General features: G+C 32.3%; 1 protein-coding gene across 2 annotated transcripts; it reads right to left on the reverse strand.

Moving 5' to 3' along the window:
* Positions 1 to 7,503: 7,503 nt before the first annotated feature.
* Positions 7,504 to 12,728, reverse strand: LOC112090557 (HIPL1 protein-like). Of its 2 annotated transcripts, XM_024162113.1 has the most exons (9): positions 12,683 to 12,728; positions 12,339 to 12,426; positions 11,786 to 11,932; positions 11,501 to 11,658; positions 10,185 to 10,979; positions 9,886 to 10,105; positions 9,509 to 9,687; positions 8,864 to 9,096; positions 7,504 to 8,107 (listed from the first exon to the last, which is right to left on the reverse strand). In XM_024162113.1, the coding sequence occupies exons 3-9, from the start codon at positions 11,877 to 11,879 to the stop codon at positions 7,702 to 7,704; spliced, it is 2,085 nt and encodes a 694-aa protein (XP_024017881.1). In that variant the 5' UTR covers positions 11,880 to 11,932; positions 12,339 to 12,426; positions 12,683 to 12,728; the 3' UTR covers positions 7,504 to 7,701. The 2 variants fall into 2 exon arrangements, with proteins under 2 accessions (XP_024017881.1, XP_024017880.1); XM_024162112.1 differs by lacking the exon at positions 12,683 to 12,728 and having other exon boundaries at positions 12,339 to 12,628.
* Positions 12,729 to 14,091: the final 1,363 nt, after the last annotated feature.

Consider the following 14,091-nt stretch of genomic DNA (forward strand, 5'->3'; position numbering starts at 1 on the left):
TTATTTATTTATCGATAAATTAATAATCTCACTAAAATAATATTTTTTTTCTTAGTCCTAATATTATTATTTTATGAAAATTTTACTGTAATTATTATAATTATAAATAGTCATAATTATAATTAATGGGAATAAATGTTCTACTAAGGAAAAAAAAGGTCCAACTAAAATCGGTATAAGGCTAGCTTGGTAATGCTTTTCAACCAGCTAAAAGCACTTTTTTTAAATAAAATTGGTCTGATTTTGTGTTGATAAAAAACTAAAAAAATAATTATGACAGAATTTTCTTCACTCAAAAAGCAAAAATTGGAAACTGACCTGAGACAACTTCTATTTTTAGAGCATCACTTACCTTTTAACGAATGTTTCTATATACTTGGAATATCATTTATTTATTTTACAATACCCAAAATATCCTTATATACATATGACTTCCCTGTACTGTTTTTGGGTAGAATAAAAACTTTTTGAAAAGTGTGGTTTACGCGTGTACTATTATACTTCTAACTTTAAAATCTCATCCCATTCTCTTTTTTCTTTTTTCTTTTTCCATATGTTATTTTCTTTCATTCTTTTTTTCCCTCTACTGTCCTATGTTCTTATTTATTCTTTTTTAAATGTTTATGTTCTTGTAGTTTTTAACACATGCAGGTTTTTTTTAGGAAATTTAACTAGAGAATATTACGTGTTAAACAATTATATATATTAACAGTAAACTAAAAAAATTAAAATTATTGATAATAATAAAAAAATAAAAAAATATATACATACATTATATTAACATTCTCCTGCGCTGTCTATTTTGGTAATTAAACACAAACAGTAAAATTAATCTTATAGTCCGCCAAACATCATAATACTACTTTCATAACTAACAGTACTTTAAAAATGATAATTTATTAAATATTCAGTTACTTTACAAAGCAGTTGACTTTTATTTTAATACAACTAAAAATAATTTTTTTTAAAATCTACAGGATCGTCAAACTGACCCGGACCTACAGTGATACTACCCACTTTTTGGTGATATAATAAAGGATTTCATTCAACAACGAGAAGAACAAGAAGCACGAAAGGCAACATACCGCAGTACAAAGACAAAACCAAACAAACAACAAACAATCTCACCTCAGACTTTCAGGGGAAAAAAAAAAAAGTCACCTCACATCTTCTCTCTCTTTCTCAAACAGCTAAACCGGACAGATTTGATATCTCGATCTCTCTCTCACATCTTCTCTCCCTTTCTCTCTCTCTCTCAGAGCACGATGCAGCTATTTGCAAGGAAGGGAAGGCACGACGGTCACCAGGTTGGGCGGACGGAGATGGCAGCTTCACAAGGCGGGGGAAAAGCAGCGTTGCAAGGAACGGGTATGGGCGTCGGTTGCGACGGCGATATGTGGAAGGTGTAAGCTTCGACGGCGAGCTGGGGTGATGGAATTAACCGGGTCGTGGCTCGTGTCCCCAAGCCCCAGATCTTCGTCGACCACCGCCCACGCAATCCCGGATCGCCGCCCCACACCTGCGCGCCACCCCAGCAAGCCGAGCCCACATCAGCCCACCCTCGTCGTGACCACCCAACTCCACCAAGATTCGAGGAAAGGAGAGGAGAGAGAGTTTATTTCCAGAGAGAGAGAAAAAAGTATGGCTTTGGGCTTGCAAAGGGTATTTTTGACAATGAATTTGTGTGAGACCTCATGACGTGGCAGTGTTAGAAATAAAGTCCCAAAGAAAAAGTAAAGGTTAGCCGTTTATTTAACGATTTAAATTTAAAATTTAAATTTTATTAAGTAAAAAACTTTTAAAATAATTATATTTAATTTTTTTATTACGGTAAATTTTTTTTTACATAAAGTCACATTTTAATTCGAATTAAAAACTTAAATCAACAAACTAAATGAGTCTTTAATATTTTATAGTTAAATATGTTTTTAATATTATGTGTTTTTTATATTATTAAAATAATACATTATGTTTTTTAAAATATCTTTACAATATTTTAAAATTAAATTTTAAGACATATAATATTCATACTATTCTTCTTATTTTTTTAATATTTTTAAAAAAATCTAAAAATATTTTAAAAAATTAAAATATTTAAAAGAAACAACAAAATAAAAAAATTCATGATTTTTTTAAATCTATTTGTTTTTTATTAATTAAATAGAAATATATTAAATTTATTTTACATCTCAAAAATCAACTTTAAAATATTAAAAATATATTTTAAAAAATGTTGAGTTATCGTTTAATATTATTAAAAGAATAAAATATTAAAAATATATTTTATTATAATACAGAGTACTAAAATAATTTTATGTCAGATCAAAATACCATAAGTGTTGCTTCGTAAATTTCGTACACTTCACTCACAAACATATGTTTTTTTGCTAATCACTCACAAAGATATGTTTTTTTGCTAATCACTCACAAACATATGTTATTACTTTCATTCATCACCACTTCCTCCTTCAGCGCCAGACACCCACGTTACATTGTCGTTTGACACGTCAGCTAATCCAAATACTCTAATTTGATATATTACATAAAAAAATTATATATATATATATATATTAATTGACTGCCGACACATGACATCAGGCGTCTATTTACAGAAAAACCTTACGAACAGTTCAATTCCAACGGAAGTGGCCGGTTTATGGCCTGTTTGGCATATTTTTTATTTTTGTTTTCCGCCATGGAAGAAGAAAAGTAAAAATTGTGATTTTTCTTAATAGGTCAAAATAATTTTTAAATTTTTTAAAATAAACAATAAAAGTATTAAAAGTGAGTTTATAATATCTTAATTAAACCCTGATATGAGTGTTAAAGTCTATTCAAAACTTTTTTTTTAGAAGTCACAATTTTTAACTTTAATTGAAAGTTCTTTTAAAAAAGTAAAACACTTCTAACAGATCATTCAAATACTTCTAAAAGTAGTTTTTGAACTTAAAAAGCTAAAGTCACATTTACAGTGTGTTTAGTAGGGTAGAAAAGAGAGAGGAAGGATTTTGTAGAGGAAAATCGAATTTTATATTGTTTGGTAGAGAAGAAATAAAGAAGGAAGGAAAATAAAAATATATGGAGATCATCAATTTTTAATCCTTCTAACTTTGGGAAGAAAAGAGGAGGGAAAAAATTTGATAAAAAAATTAGATGTAAAATAACAATTGTAACTTTCATCATGCATCATATTTTTATTTGTATTGAGGTTTATTGTAAAATGCTTTAAATTTGACATTTTTTTTTTTTACTTTTCTTTCTCTTCTACCAAACAATATGAAAGAAAATCATTTTATTTCATTCACCTAGGTATTTTACTTCTATTTCCTTTCTCTTTGTTATCAATCCTACCAAACATAATATTAATAGGCTTTTCCAAATAGACCCTCAGTGGGTAATATTATCTTTTCTTTGAGTGTTATTTTTGTAAATAATCCTTTTAACTACCAATATAGTTACTGCGCGTATGTGTCAATTGCTGGTGGAATGTCCACTTTAATGCGCGTACGTGCCCCAGTGCTTGTGGAATATTGTCGACCTTAAAACCTTCGTGGAAAATATAGCCATGGTTGAGGAAAGTTTCAAAGTTTTATGTGCAATGTGAGTCTAGATTTCACAACGATCTAACGCGCCGCCCTCTTTCACTGGCCAGGGTCCTTGCCGCTGATCAACTGACAATAGGATATATTCGTTTTAACTACCGATGGTTACCGTCGTTTTAATCATTGAATAATATGTATAATGGTCTCATCTGTAATAGTAGCAGTTTTGTATTGTGCCCTATAAACTTTTAATGTGAATACTTTCAAATCAAATTTTTAAAAATTTAATCTAACAGTCAAAATAATAATAACTATATGTAGTTAAAAAGAACATATTATCAGCCGCGGAAGATGTTCCTAAAAAGGACATGGGAAATAAGAACTCTCTAGTTAGGACATTTTTTCTTTTTATAAATGTATACCTTCACCACTGAATATGGGGATACAAAATAATTATTATTTTAGATGACTGAAAGATTGTCATATTGATCATTTGATGTACAAAATGAAAAAAGAAAAAAAAAAAAAAGGACAGTGAAAGTTCTTCTTTTTGGTTGACAAACCATTGTACCTTATAATTATAACAGTGGTCGCACTTATTTAATTAACTATCATTTTGTGAACTAATCTCATTTGTATTATAATACGAAATGTTAATAAATTTAAATTTTTATAAGAGGAAACACCGTAACAAAAACTTAAATTATGATTCGAACCAACGAGATGAAGAGATACGCTTTGCATGTGATCTTAACTAAAATGAAGAGTTTTACTTTCGAGCTTCTATATATAGCCCTAAAAACCTGACCAAAATGTGAAACCATATTATTCTCGCATGCATACACAAACATATATGTGTATATATATGTATATATCATCAGACCACTCTTTCATATATATATATATATATATATAAAAGGTTGTTTAGAGAGTTTGTTGGAGAAAAAAATTTGCTGCAGAGAGGTTGAGAAAATGACAAAAAAGTAGAATATGAAGGCTTGGCATGGTGGAGCTCTGTCCGAAGGGAGATGGCACCTGGTCTCCGCTCTATATCATACATATAATATATATATATGTGTGTGTGTATGTATGTATGTATACTTCTTGTATATATGTATTCTTCTTGTATACATGTATATAGCTAGCACTAGTTGCCATCTCCATTGGGCAGACCTCCCCCATTTATATGTCTCGTATACTATGAAGTTAGTTAAAATTTATTATGGGATATTTACATTTTTATATCTTAGGTTGCGTTTATTCAAAATTTATACATTCGGTTTTTGATCTTATTAAATATATACCTTTAAATTTTATTTAATATGTAAATTTATCCCTTATGTCGGTCAATAATTGCTTTTGACTTTTAAAATGATCAAACTATCTTTAAAAAAAAGAGAGAAAATAAAAATAAAACTTGTAACACTACAAAAAATAAAAATTAAAAACACAAAAAAAACCATTTCAATGGTATTTTAGATTTTTTAAGGTTAAAATTGTAAGTTTAAAGGTTTTTTTTATAGTTTTTTTCTTTTTTCATTTTTATATAAGAGTACTTTAGGTATTTTATACTTAAAATCGAGAGTTGACTGTGAAAATGTATAAATTTGAATATTAAATCTAATTTAAAAGTATACTAAAAGTATAGTTTTTAAATAAACCGAAAACACAAGTATAAAATTCTAAATATCCCATTTATTATTAATGGTCTATATATGCATACGTCTATGTGTGTTTCTGCATGTATATATTAAAAGATTTACGTTTTTTTGGTTGCTAAGGTATCATAATATGTACTTACTCATGCATAATTCTATGTCTAAGACCACACACATAAATATAATGCATAGTGTGTACTCTAATCATAGTACAATACCTTGCTAAGGTATCAAAATATGTGCTCGCTCATGCATAATTATATGTCTAAAACCACACACATAAATATAATGCATAGTTTGTACTCTAATCATAGTATAATACCTTGGTTGCTAAGGTATCAAAATATGTACTTGCTCATACATAATTATATGTCTAAAACCACACACATAAATATAATGCATAGTATGTACTCTAGTCATAGTATAATGCCTTATGACTAGCGTGACAAAAAAACGATTTTTTTTTTTTTTTTTTTTTTTTTGATATCCCATTTGTTTTCAAAAGGTTTTTTTTAGCATTTTTTTATACAAGACGGGATCACCCACAACCTCTCCCAAATCCTACAGTGCCACTAGACAATTGGTCTTAAGCGATTTTTTCACATTTTTAAAGGCAAGTAGTTTGTAAAGGATTCCTAAATAGCGTTTGTTAAGTATGCATTTTTGAAAATGACTAACAAAATTTCCAAAAGATTTTCATTTGTTGTGAAGAAAAAGGAAAACATCCAAAAGTTTTTTTTCCTTTTCCATTTCCCTTTTCTAGTTTCTACGACTTATCAACATTGTTATATTAAATAAATTATAATTATGGATTAACTATGAAATAATTAGTTAATAATTACTAGTAAAATATACTAAATATTTACTAATATATTTATATCAAATAGTATACTAATTATTAATTAACAATAAAATAATTATGAGTAGTTAATACACTAATACACTAAATATGATTAATTAATTGTTAGTTACTACTTATCAATTGCTTAATATATTTGTAAATAAATTATACTCTTTAATTAGTAATATACTAATAATTAATATGTTATTTTCTATTATACAAAATATTATTTAGTAATTAATAGCTAATTATTAAATATTGAACTATTAGTAACTAGAATTAACATTAGTAACTAAAATACTAATTAATTCTACTCAAAAAATACAAAGTAATTACATTTTCTTCAAGGCAATCCATTTAAGTTTTAGAGTTTTAACATGTTTTTTATACATAAATTTCATATAAGCCAGGCACAAAGCTAAAACCAGAAACAAGAAGGCAGTCCAAAGATGTCAAAGAAGTATAATAAAACTAAATACACAACAATAATATTAGGGATACCGACTCCAATCCTAATTTTTATACCAATTCATAAATTGTGATTTTCTATTAGTAGGGGCAATCTACTGACGTGACAATCTTTTAAACATCAACGCGGTAAAAGAATGAGAATTCGAAAGTTGATACAAAAGTTAGAATTAAAGTCGGCGTTCTCAGCATTTTTCAAGACACAACGCCTAAACCAAGTTAGAGACTACCTCCCGAGAAGCCCCACAACCACCTAGAAAAGGAGTCTTCGGAGAGATAAGGCCCGTTGGCTAAACCTGTGTGCCACAACATTTCCGGAGCGGCGGATCCAACGGAACTCACACGACCTAAACCGATGCGCAAACTCCGCCACCTCAAGCTGAAGGTTAAGCAACTCCCACGCACAACTCGTAGATTGATCACTGAGCGCAGAGATGACAACTTGAGAATCCAGTTTAAGATGCTTCTTAGTTGATGCATTAGTGGTCTCCTTTTTAAAGTGTGCAAGGACTGCTGCTTCGTTGATTCTTTCTCTTGCATTGCATAGTTTGGTTCTATTTGGTTGTTTAATGTCAACCTGACCAAATATGTGAATCGGCCTGAGCATTACGTAAAATGTATTTTTGTTGACTTCTTTTAGAGATCTTTAGTTGACTAAGGGAATTTCTCTTGCACTTTTTTTTTTTTTCCTGACTTATTATTCCTTTTAGCTTATCAAGATTTTGAGTTAATATCAACAATTTCTTTATCTAACAGTTCTTTGGGAAGTAACAATTTTGTTTTTATCTTGTTTAAATTAATGTTCATGCATGGAAACCTTAATGTAGAAGTATATCAGAAGAGTTGTATGCTTCTCAAAATTGATGGAAGAAGACTAATGGTGATTGCTTCTGTTTGATTATTTTACAAGACATTTGCGAACTTTTGAATTCTTTTCACTTCGACACTGGCTTGGTGTCGTCCCACTTTGGCGCCTGACGCTCAATGACACGTCTGACCAAACAACAATTTCATTATTTTCTGCAATCAACTTCAAAGTACAAACCCCACCAAAATCTATCACTCAAACTAAATTATAAGAAAAGAGAAGTTTCTATTGTACAATAATCTCATGCCATTGAGCCAAAACAGCTCTTCTTTCTCTCACTCTCTCGCCATCGCTCCGTATGGAATTCAGATATTCGAAAATTTACTAGAAAGCACTCAGAAAGCGCAACAAAAGAGAAGAAAATAGCAGCATTAGAACGCTACATGGGTGCCTCAACCGACTTGCAAAGGAAGAGCCGGGTGAAGAACCAGGACTAGGGCTTGGGGAAGCAGTCACGCTTTCCTTTGAGCAAGTGTAGTTACACCGACTTGGACGAACCACTCTATAGACGCCATTGCTGGCTAGGATGAACACGTCCTTCTTGTTATCCTCCCCAAATGAGAAAACATAGCCCAAGTTTGGGAGCGTACTTCCTGGGACAGTTCCACATTGTATAGGAGAGTCAGCCGCACAACTGAAAGGGATTATACTGCTGCTGAAGTTCCCACTATTTTCCGGGTTCTCGATGGCTGTCCATATGTGGCCTGCATACAAATCTGCATACAAGTACCTGAAAGTAGAATTCCAGACATTACTAAGGCCCGTTCATTTCACTGATTCGAGTTTAAAATTTGAGTTTTGCTACAGTCAAAAGCTCTCAGAAACAGTCACATTTAATTTTTTTTTACTATAGAAAAAAAGCTCTCACATAAAGTCACATCTCAACTCGAATTAAAAACTTGAATCGGCGAACTAAACGAGCCCTAAGTATCAAAAACATTGCAAAGAAGGGTTTGTGCCTTACACATTTTCTTCCATTACTTGGGAAGTAATAATTTAGTTTGAATCTTTAGTCTTCACTAGTCAATCATATAAAGTAGTAAGTAGATACTATTGAGTTGTGGAGCCTAATTATGCACTAGCAAAATTTTATTTAAGGGTAGTTTGGAGATTTCACATTTATAAATTCGGTTGTTCTAGTTTTTTCTTATATAAAGGGGACGCCGATTTAGGTAATTATTAGAGAGCAAGAAGAAAACATAGAGTTGTAAGGTGTGTGATTTTTTCTCTTGTAAACTTCTTCTTCGTCATAGCAGCTGTGGAAAGAGGATGTAGTCTCAATTTTCCTCTCAAACCTCTATAAATTTTGTGTGTTCTTTCTTTATTTAATTTCTTTTCCGTGACTTTATTACTCTCGGTAATTTAAAATTAGGGCATCTAATTCCTAACGAATACTGCAATCTTAAACTTGTCATTTGTGTACAATGTCAACTACTACAAGTCTCATCTATTTTGAGGGTAAATAGAAGAGAAAGAAATTAATTACCTTTCATACATGCATGGATCAGTCTTGGAACGATAGACATAACCCCCAGTTATAGATGCTGAGCCTTCCTTTTTGTTTACTTCAGAATGGTTGTAACCCAATACTGGGAAAATTAGGCTTGTGGATTGCAAAGTTGTATTTCCACCTGTGAGATTGAAAGGATAAGGACCCTCATAAAGACGCCAGCCATAGTTTCCACCCTTTGTGATTAGATCCACCTCTTCATAAACATCCTGTGGATAACAATAATTGGAAGTGTCAGAATATTTTCCACTTAGATGTCTTCTAGTGTCCAAACTAATATATGCCGTTTTTAACTGACACAAACATATCTTTATTGTAAAAATCAATGGTTTGAAAATGACTTCAAATGAGCTATCATTTTTTTCATTATCTATTGGCTGCTGTTTGGGGAAGGAATAAAAGTATCCCTCGGTACATAAACAGTCAGATTTTCATTCATCGAATTATGTTAAACTGTCATACTTTTCTTAATCTAATATGGTTTTGATGTGATCTGACGGCAGTGATGTTATTTTATCATACCCTACGACAGAATTCTTCAACTTCATAACCTCTGTTAATTGAAAATAAATCTATATGAACTAATTTTCTAGCTATCAGGAGAAAAATATTCTTTCTAACCTGCCCAACATCAGCACATATGAAATAGGAAGGATTTTCCGAATCAAAACTGCAGCGCCAAGGGTTTCGTAATCCTAGAGCCCATATTTCTGGCTGCAGTTCTGGATCTTCCCTGAATGGATTATCCTTAGGGGCAGAGTAATTTCCCCACAGACCAAGTTTATCAATTTCTGCCTCACCTGGAAACAAATCACCAGCGTGAGAAAAGAATAATGACAACGTGACTTGTGCAAGTAAATCAGCTTCTTATCATACAGTTAAACCACCAAGTTCCTTCATATTATAGAGCAAAGTTGAAATCGTTTTTATTTTTTATTTTTTTATTTTTTATTTTTTAACAGTAACTTATATTCACAAATACTCTGTGCTGTACTTACTTGGTATGTTATCAACATCAAGCCTCATAATCTTTCCAAGCAATGATTTCTTATTTTGTGAGAAATTGTAAGGATCACCACCTGCACCCCCACCATCTCCCATCATGAAGTATAAATACCCGTCCGTTGGCCCGAAGAGTATTTGACCTCCATGATGAGATGTAAATGGAAGGCCCATGGTAAATATCCTTCTCACTTCTACTGGTTTGGCACTTGTTGCCTGTAAAAATGATACAAGATCTATTAATATGGCAGGAATATTAAGCAATAAATTATCTTGTTTGCATCTAGAGTTTTACCAAGGAAGGTTGGGATGCAGTGCCGTTTGCTGTATACTCGGCTATGACGGTCTGGTACTGGCATGGCTGAGCGCCGTTATCAGGAGCTAGCTTTGAAGGATCACAATTGACATCTGAATTACATGAGCATCTTCCTGTACATCCTGGCCATTTGGCCTTGTCACAGTTGAATGAGGCAAAGAAGCGGCCATTTTGCGCAAAGTTCGGATGAAATGCCATGCCCATCATTCCGAATTGAGTATCAAAATGGACTTCATCGGTTAGATCTACAAAGGGACTGGACTCATCAAACCCCAATGTTCCTCCTGATCCTTCTTCAGGAATGGTTGCCAACCAAATCTTCCCTTCCTGGCTAGAGAAGAATGCGCGGTTGGACCCGTCAGGATGAGCAACCATGTCGAGATAAGATCCATTACCAATTTTTTCAAGGCACAAGCCACTTGGTGGGCTAGGAGTACCAGAGTTATTCAGAGTGACAGGTTCACCACCAAAACACACCGAGTCATCAGAAGAGCCTGCGCCAAAGGCGTTGCAGAATTCAGTTTTCGACTGCCAGTTATCAGTCAATTTGGTGGCATTGGATGTGACTTGAATGTCTGATTGAACCAATCGAGGGGAAAAAGGGGAGTTCGTTATGGAAACGTTTTGGCAGGTGTCCCACAAATCAGAGCAAAAATTATCATCTGCTTGGCTAGACTGGAAAGAATTTGCTGCAACTGTGGAGTTGCACAGCACAGGCACCGACCGGGTTACAGAATTAACTATGTACAGTTCAGCTGAAAAAGGATCACACTTCTACAAAAAAAATCCAAATAAACACATGGTAAAATCTTCAATCAAGTTGGGAGAAGTTAGAAAAAATCTAGTGGAACAAAGGTGAGGGTGTTCCATATATAGAAATCCATACATAGCTATTAGATATGTATGTGATTGTGTATTTAATCTAAATAGAGGAAAAGAAAAATGGTTTTCCAGATGAGACCATGAATCTCATCTGGGAGAGATACACGGAAGAGAAACGAGAATCAGGGAATGTTCAGAACAAGATTTACGTCACAAAGTGACACTTATTTTGAGGTAAGAAGATTAGAGTTTTAAGCTTCTACAAGAAAAGGCCAAAAACACAGAACTTTTAGAAGTATGTTGTTAGAGTCCGCGTGTCAAATAATAAAGGTAGAAAGCATTTCTCTAAAGCGGAAATACCACACATCCTTTTGGAATACTCAACTACTATTAGCCAATAAAAGCTTTTAGAGATGCAATGACCTATAAAGGACATGAAAACATTGAAAACGTGTCAGATAAGAGAGTCTCACCGAACAAATTACTGATTTTACAAGAGAAACGCAGGCAAGGTCAGAGATGTTCATTGCTTGGAATTGCTTCTGCAATTGTAAATCTTGGGTGGAGTTGCAGCATGCTGTCCCATTGTATGGACAAAACTTGAGTGGCGTTTTCAGGGTTGAGGGTGCTCCTACACCAAATCAGATTTACACCCATGAGTCTTTTCCATATAATGAAAAATCCCAACAACAAAAAAAGGTACTAAAAGAAATTTATAATAAAACTAAACAATTCTGAGCAAAAGAAGAGAAGCCCACTTGAATTGGTGCATAGAGGAAGTGAAAAGGATTGACCAAACAGTAGTAGAAGCAACAGACAAAGCAGGAGAGAAGTAGCAAGAAATCTCCCCATCACAGCAACCCAACAAAGAAAAGATTTTCAGCTAGAGCATCACTCCTCTTAATCTGAATTGAGGAAAGAGAAAAACAAAAAATAATATAAAAATATATTCACAAAAGAATAATGACAACCCTGTCTTTGAACATTCAAAGTATCTGTTTTTTCTATCCACTATTGGCCCATCTGCACGTTCTGTCTCTCAAAAAAACTATATAAAAAAAAAAAAAAGAATCATCTTCCAGAAGGGAAATCATTTTCAAATCTCCATCTTCTTCACGAACTTATTATAAATGTCCACTTGAGAACTTCAATAATAGTTCTCTCTCTTTGACTTTTATCTCAAGAAAAATAAAAACTTTTGCTTTCATTTCAATCAAGCATTGAAGAGTGAGGCAGTCGAAATAGGAGTCGACTTTTGCTGAATTTATTTATCTGAAAGCAATGGAAGTGGTTGAGAAAGAAAGAACACACCTGCTTTGGCTTGAAATTCCAACTTGTGTAGATCTTGGTTGGTTGGTTGGTTCTCTTCTCAATATGTGTCTTGTGCCTTCATTTATTACTATTAGTGTGTACAAACCAGCACCAAAGTCCGATAAGGGCAAGTCAAAAGGCATCAAAATATATTAAAGGAAAACAACACCAATTACATAAGAGAAACAAAGTTGAAACAAAAAGGAAGAAAATTGTGCGTCTTCTGGATAGATATGAAAAGGGCCATCCTCACATGCTCATCACTCATCATCAATGTATGATAATTTTTTTTTTTTTTTTGGCATTATAAGAATAAAATAATAACTGGGTCAAGGTCTACTCACGTTATTTTATTCAGAAAAAAGTAGCTGTAGTTTTGGTGACCATGTAATAGGACAGAAAAGATGTATGTTTTTCAGGAAATGAGAAAGATGTGTTTGCGTGTGTGTGTGTGTGTGTGTTTTTTTTTTTTTTTTTTTTTTTTTTTTTTTTTTTTTTTCAGATTTTCTGTGAAACTGAACTAGTCCAATTAATTATTACCTTTTCTTCTCCAACACAAACAATGGATCCCAAAATGCAGACAAAAAGCTCGTGTCAATTGTCAGTTAGACAGTTGGATTATTACACTTTCTCAACTTTTTGAGTAAAGAGTAATCTCATTCAGTTATAAGGATGGTAAATGATTTAGGGTTGTTCTTTTATATTTTGGAATTAGAGTGATTTGAGTGATGATTTTAAGTTAAATTTAAATAATAATTTGAGTTGAAATTGTAATTTAAATTTATATTTAGATGTACACATTTGAGTTATGATTTGAATTGAGAATCTATTTGAGTTTGTGCTTAGATAGGTTAAAACTTAAATTTGTATTTAGATAGTATTTTAATAAAAACTCAATGGTGATGAAAAATTTTAATAGGGTATATGGATGGGGTTTTATTCGTCTTTTCGTTGTGAATGCATAGAAAAAAAATCATCTCAATCAGAATTAAAATGAAAAAGTTATGACATTTTTAAAAATAGAAAAAATATTGTTTATTAACTTGAGTTCGAGTTTATAAACTCGAGTTGAAGGGGAAATTTGAACTCAAATTTAGCCTCAAATTCGAGTTTAAACTTAAATTTTACAAAAATAAAATATGAACTTAAATAAAGTTGTAACTCGAGTTTAATTTTTCTTTTTAAAAGTTTCATCGTAAAAGAACAACTCCTTAGTCATTATTCCCCGGAAAAAAAAAAAAAAAAAAAAAAAAAAGCTTTGAGGACAAGGTCAACTCCTCTAGTCCCCGATTTTCTAACTGTCATTTACCGATTCTTTTGAACTTGATGTGTTACGTGTTACTTATTCAGTGGCTGAAAACCATGATTCTTTAACACTTTTGAACAAGATCTTGTTTCTTGTTAAGTACATCAACATTTAACACCTGTGAGATTTAATAACGACCAATTCATCCTTTTATATTAATTTTTATTTTCTTTTTTCCTCCCAATAAGGATGCCAAAGAATCCTAAATGAAGTTAGTGGGCGGACATGTCTTTTGCATGGTGAAGTCATTACATAGTCAAGTTAATGATGAAGTGAAACCTAAGACAAGGAAACAAGGAAACATAGAAGAAGAAAATCAAAGTCTATGCCTTTCTTCAAACAATAATATTCTAAAGACAAAGGAAATAGAACGATGTCCATATTGTCTCTCACGAGGGCCTCAACTTTCTATGGCATCATGTAGACTTGGCACGGCTTGGTCGTGCA

This window comes from Morus notabilis, unplaced genomic scaffold (assembly GCF_000414095.1).
Source record: "Morus notabilis unplaced genomic scaffold, ASM41409v2 Scaffold778, whole genome shotgun sequence".
NCBI classification, from domain to species: domain Eukaryota; kingdom Viridiplantae; phylum Streptophyta; class Magnoliopsida; order Rosales; family Moraceae; genus Morus; species Morus notabilis.

Coding starts and splice junctions, on each gene's coding strand:
- LOC112090557 (XM_024162113.1), bottom strand. CDS start 11,879: ATGGGGAGATTTCTTGCTACTTCTCTCCTGCTTTGTCTGTTGCTTCTA. Junction 11,659..11,785: donor TCCTCTATGCACCAATTCAA/GTGGGCTTCTCT, acceptor GATTTGGTGTAG/GAGCACCCTCAACCCTGAAA. Junction 10,980..11,500: donor TAAAATCAGTAATTTGTTCG/GTGAGACTCTCT, acceptor TTTTTTTTGTAG/AAGTGTGATCCTTTTTCAGC.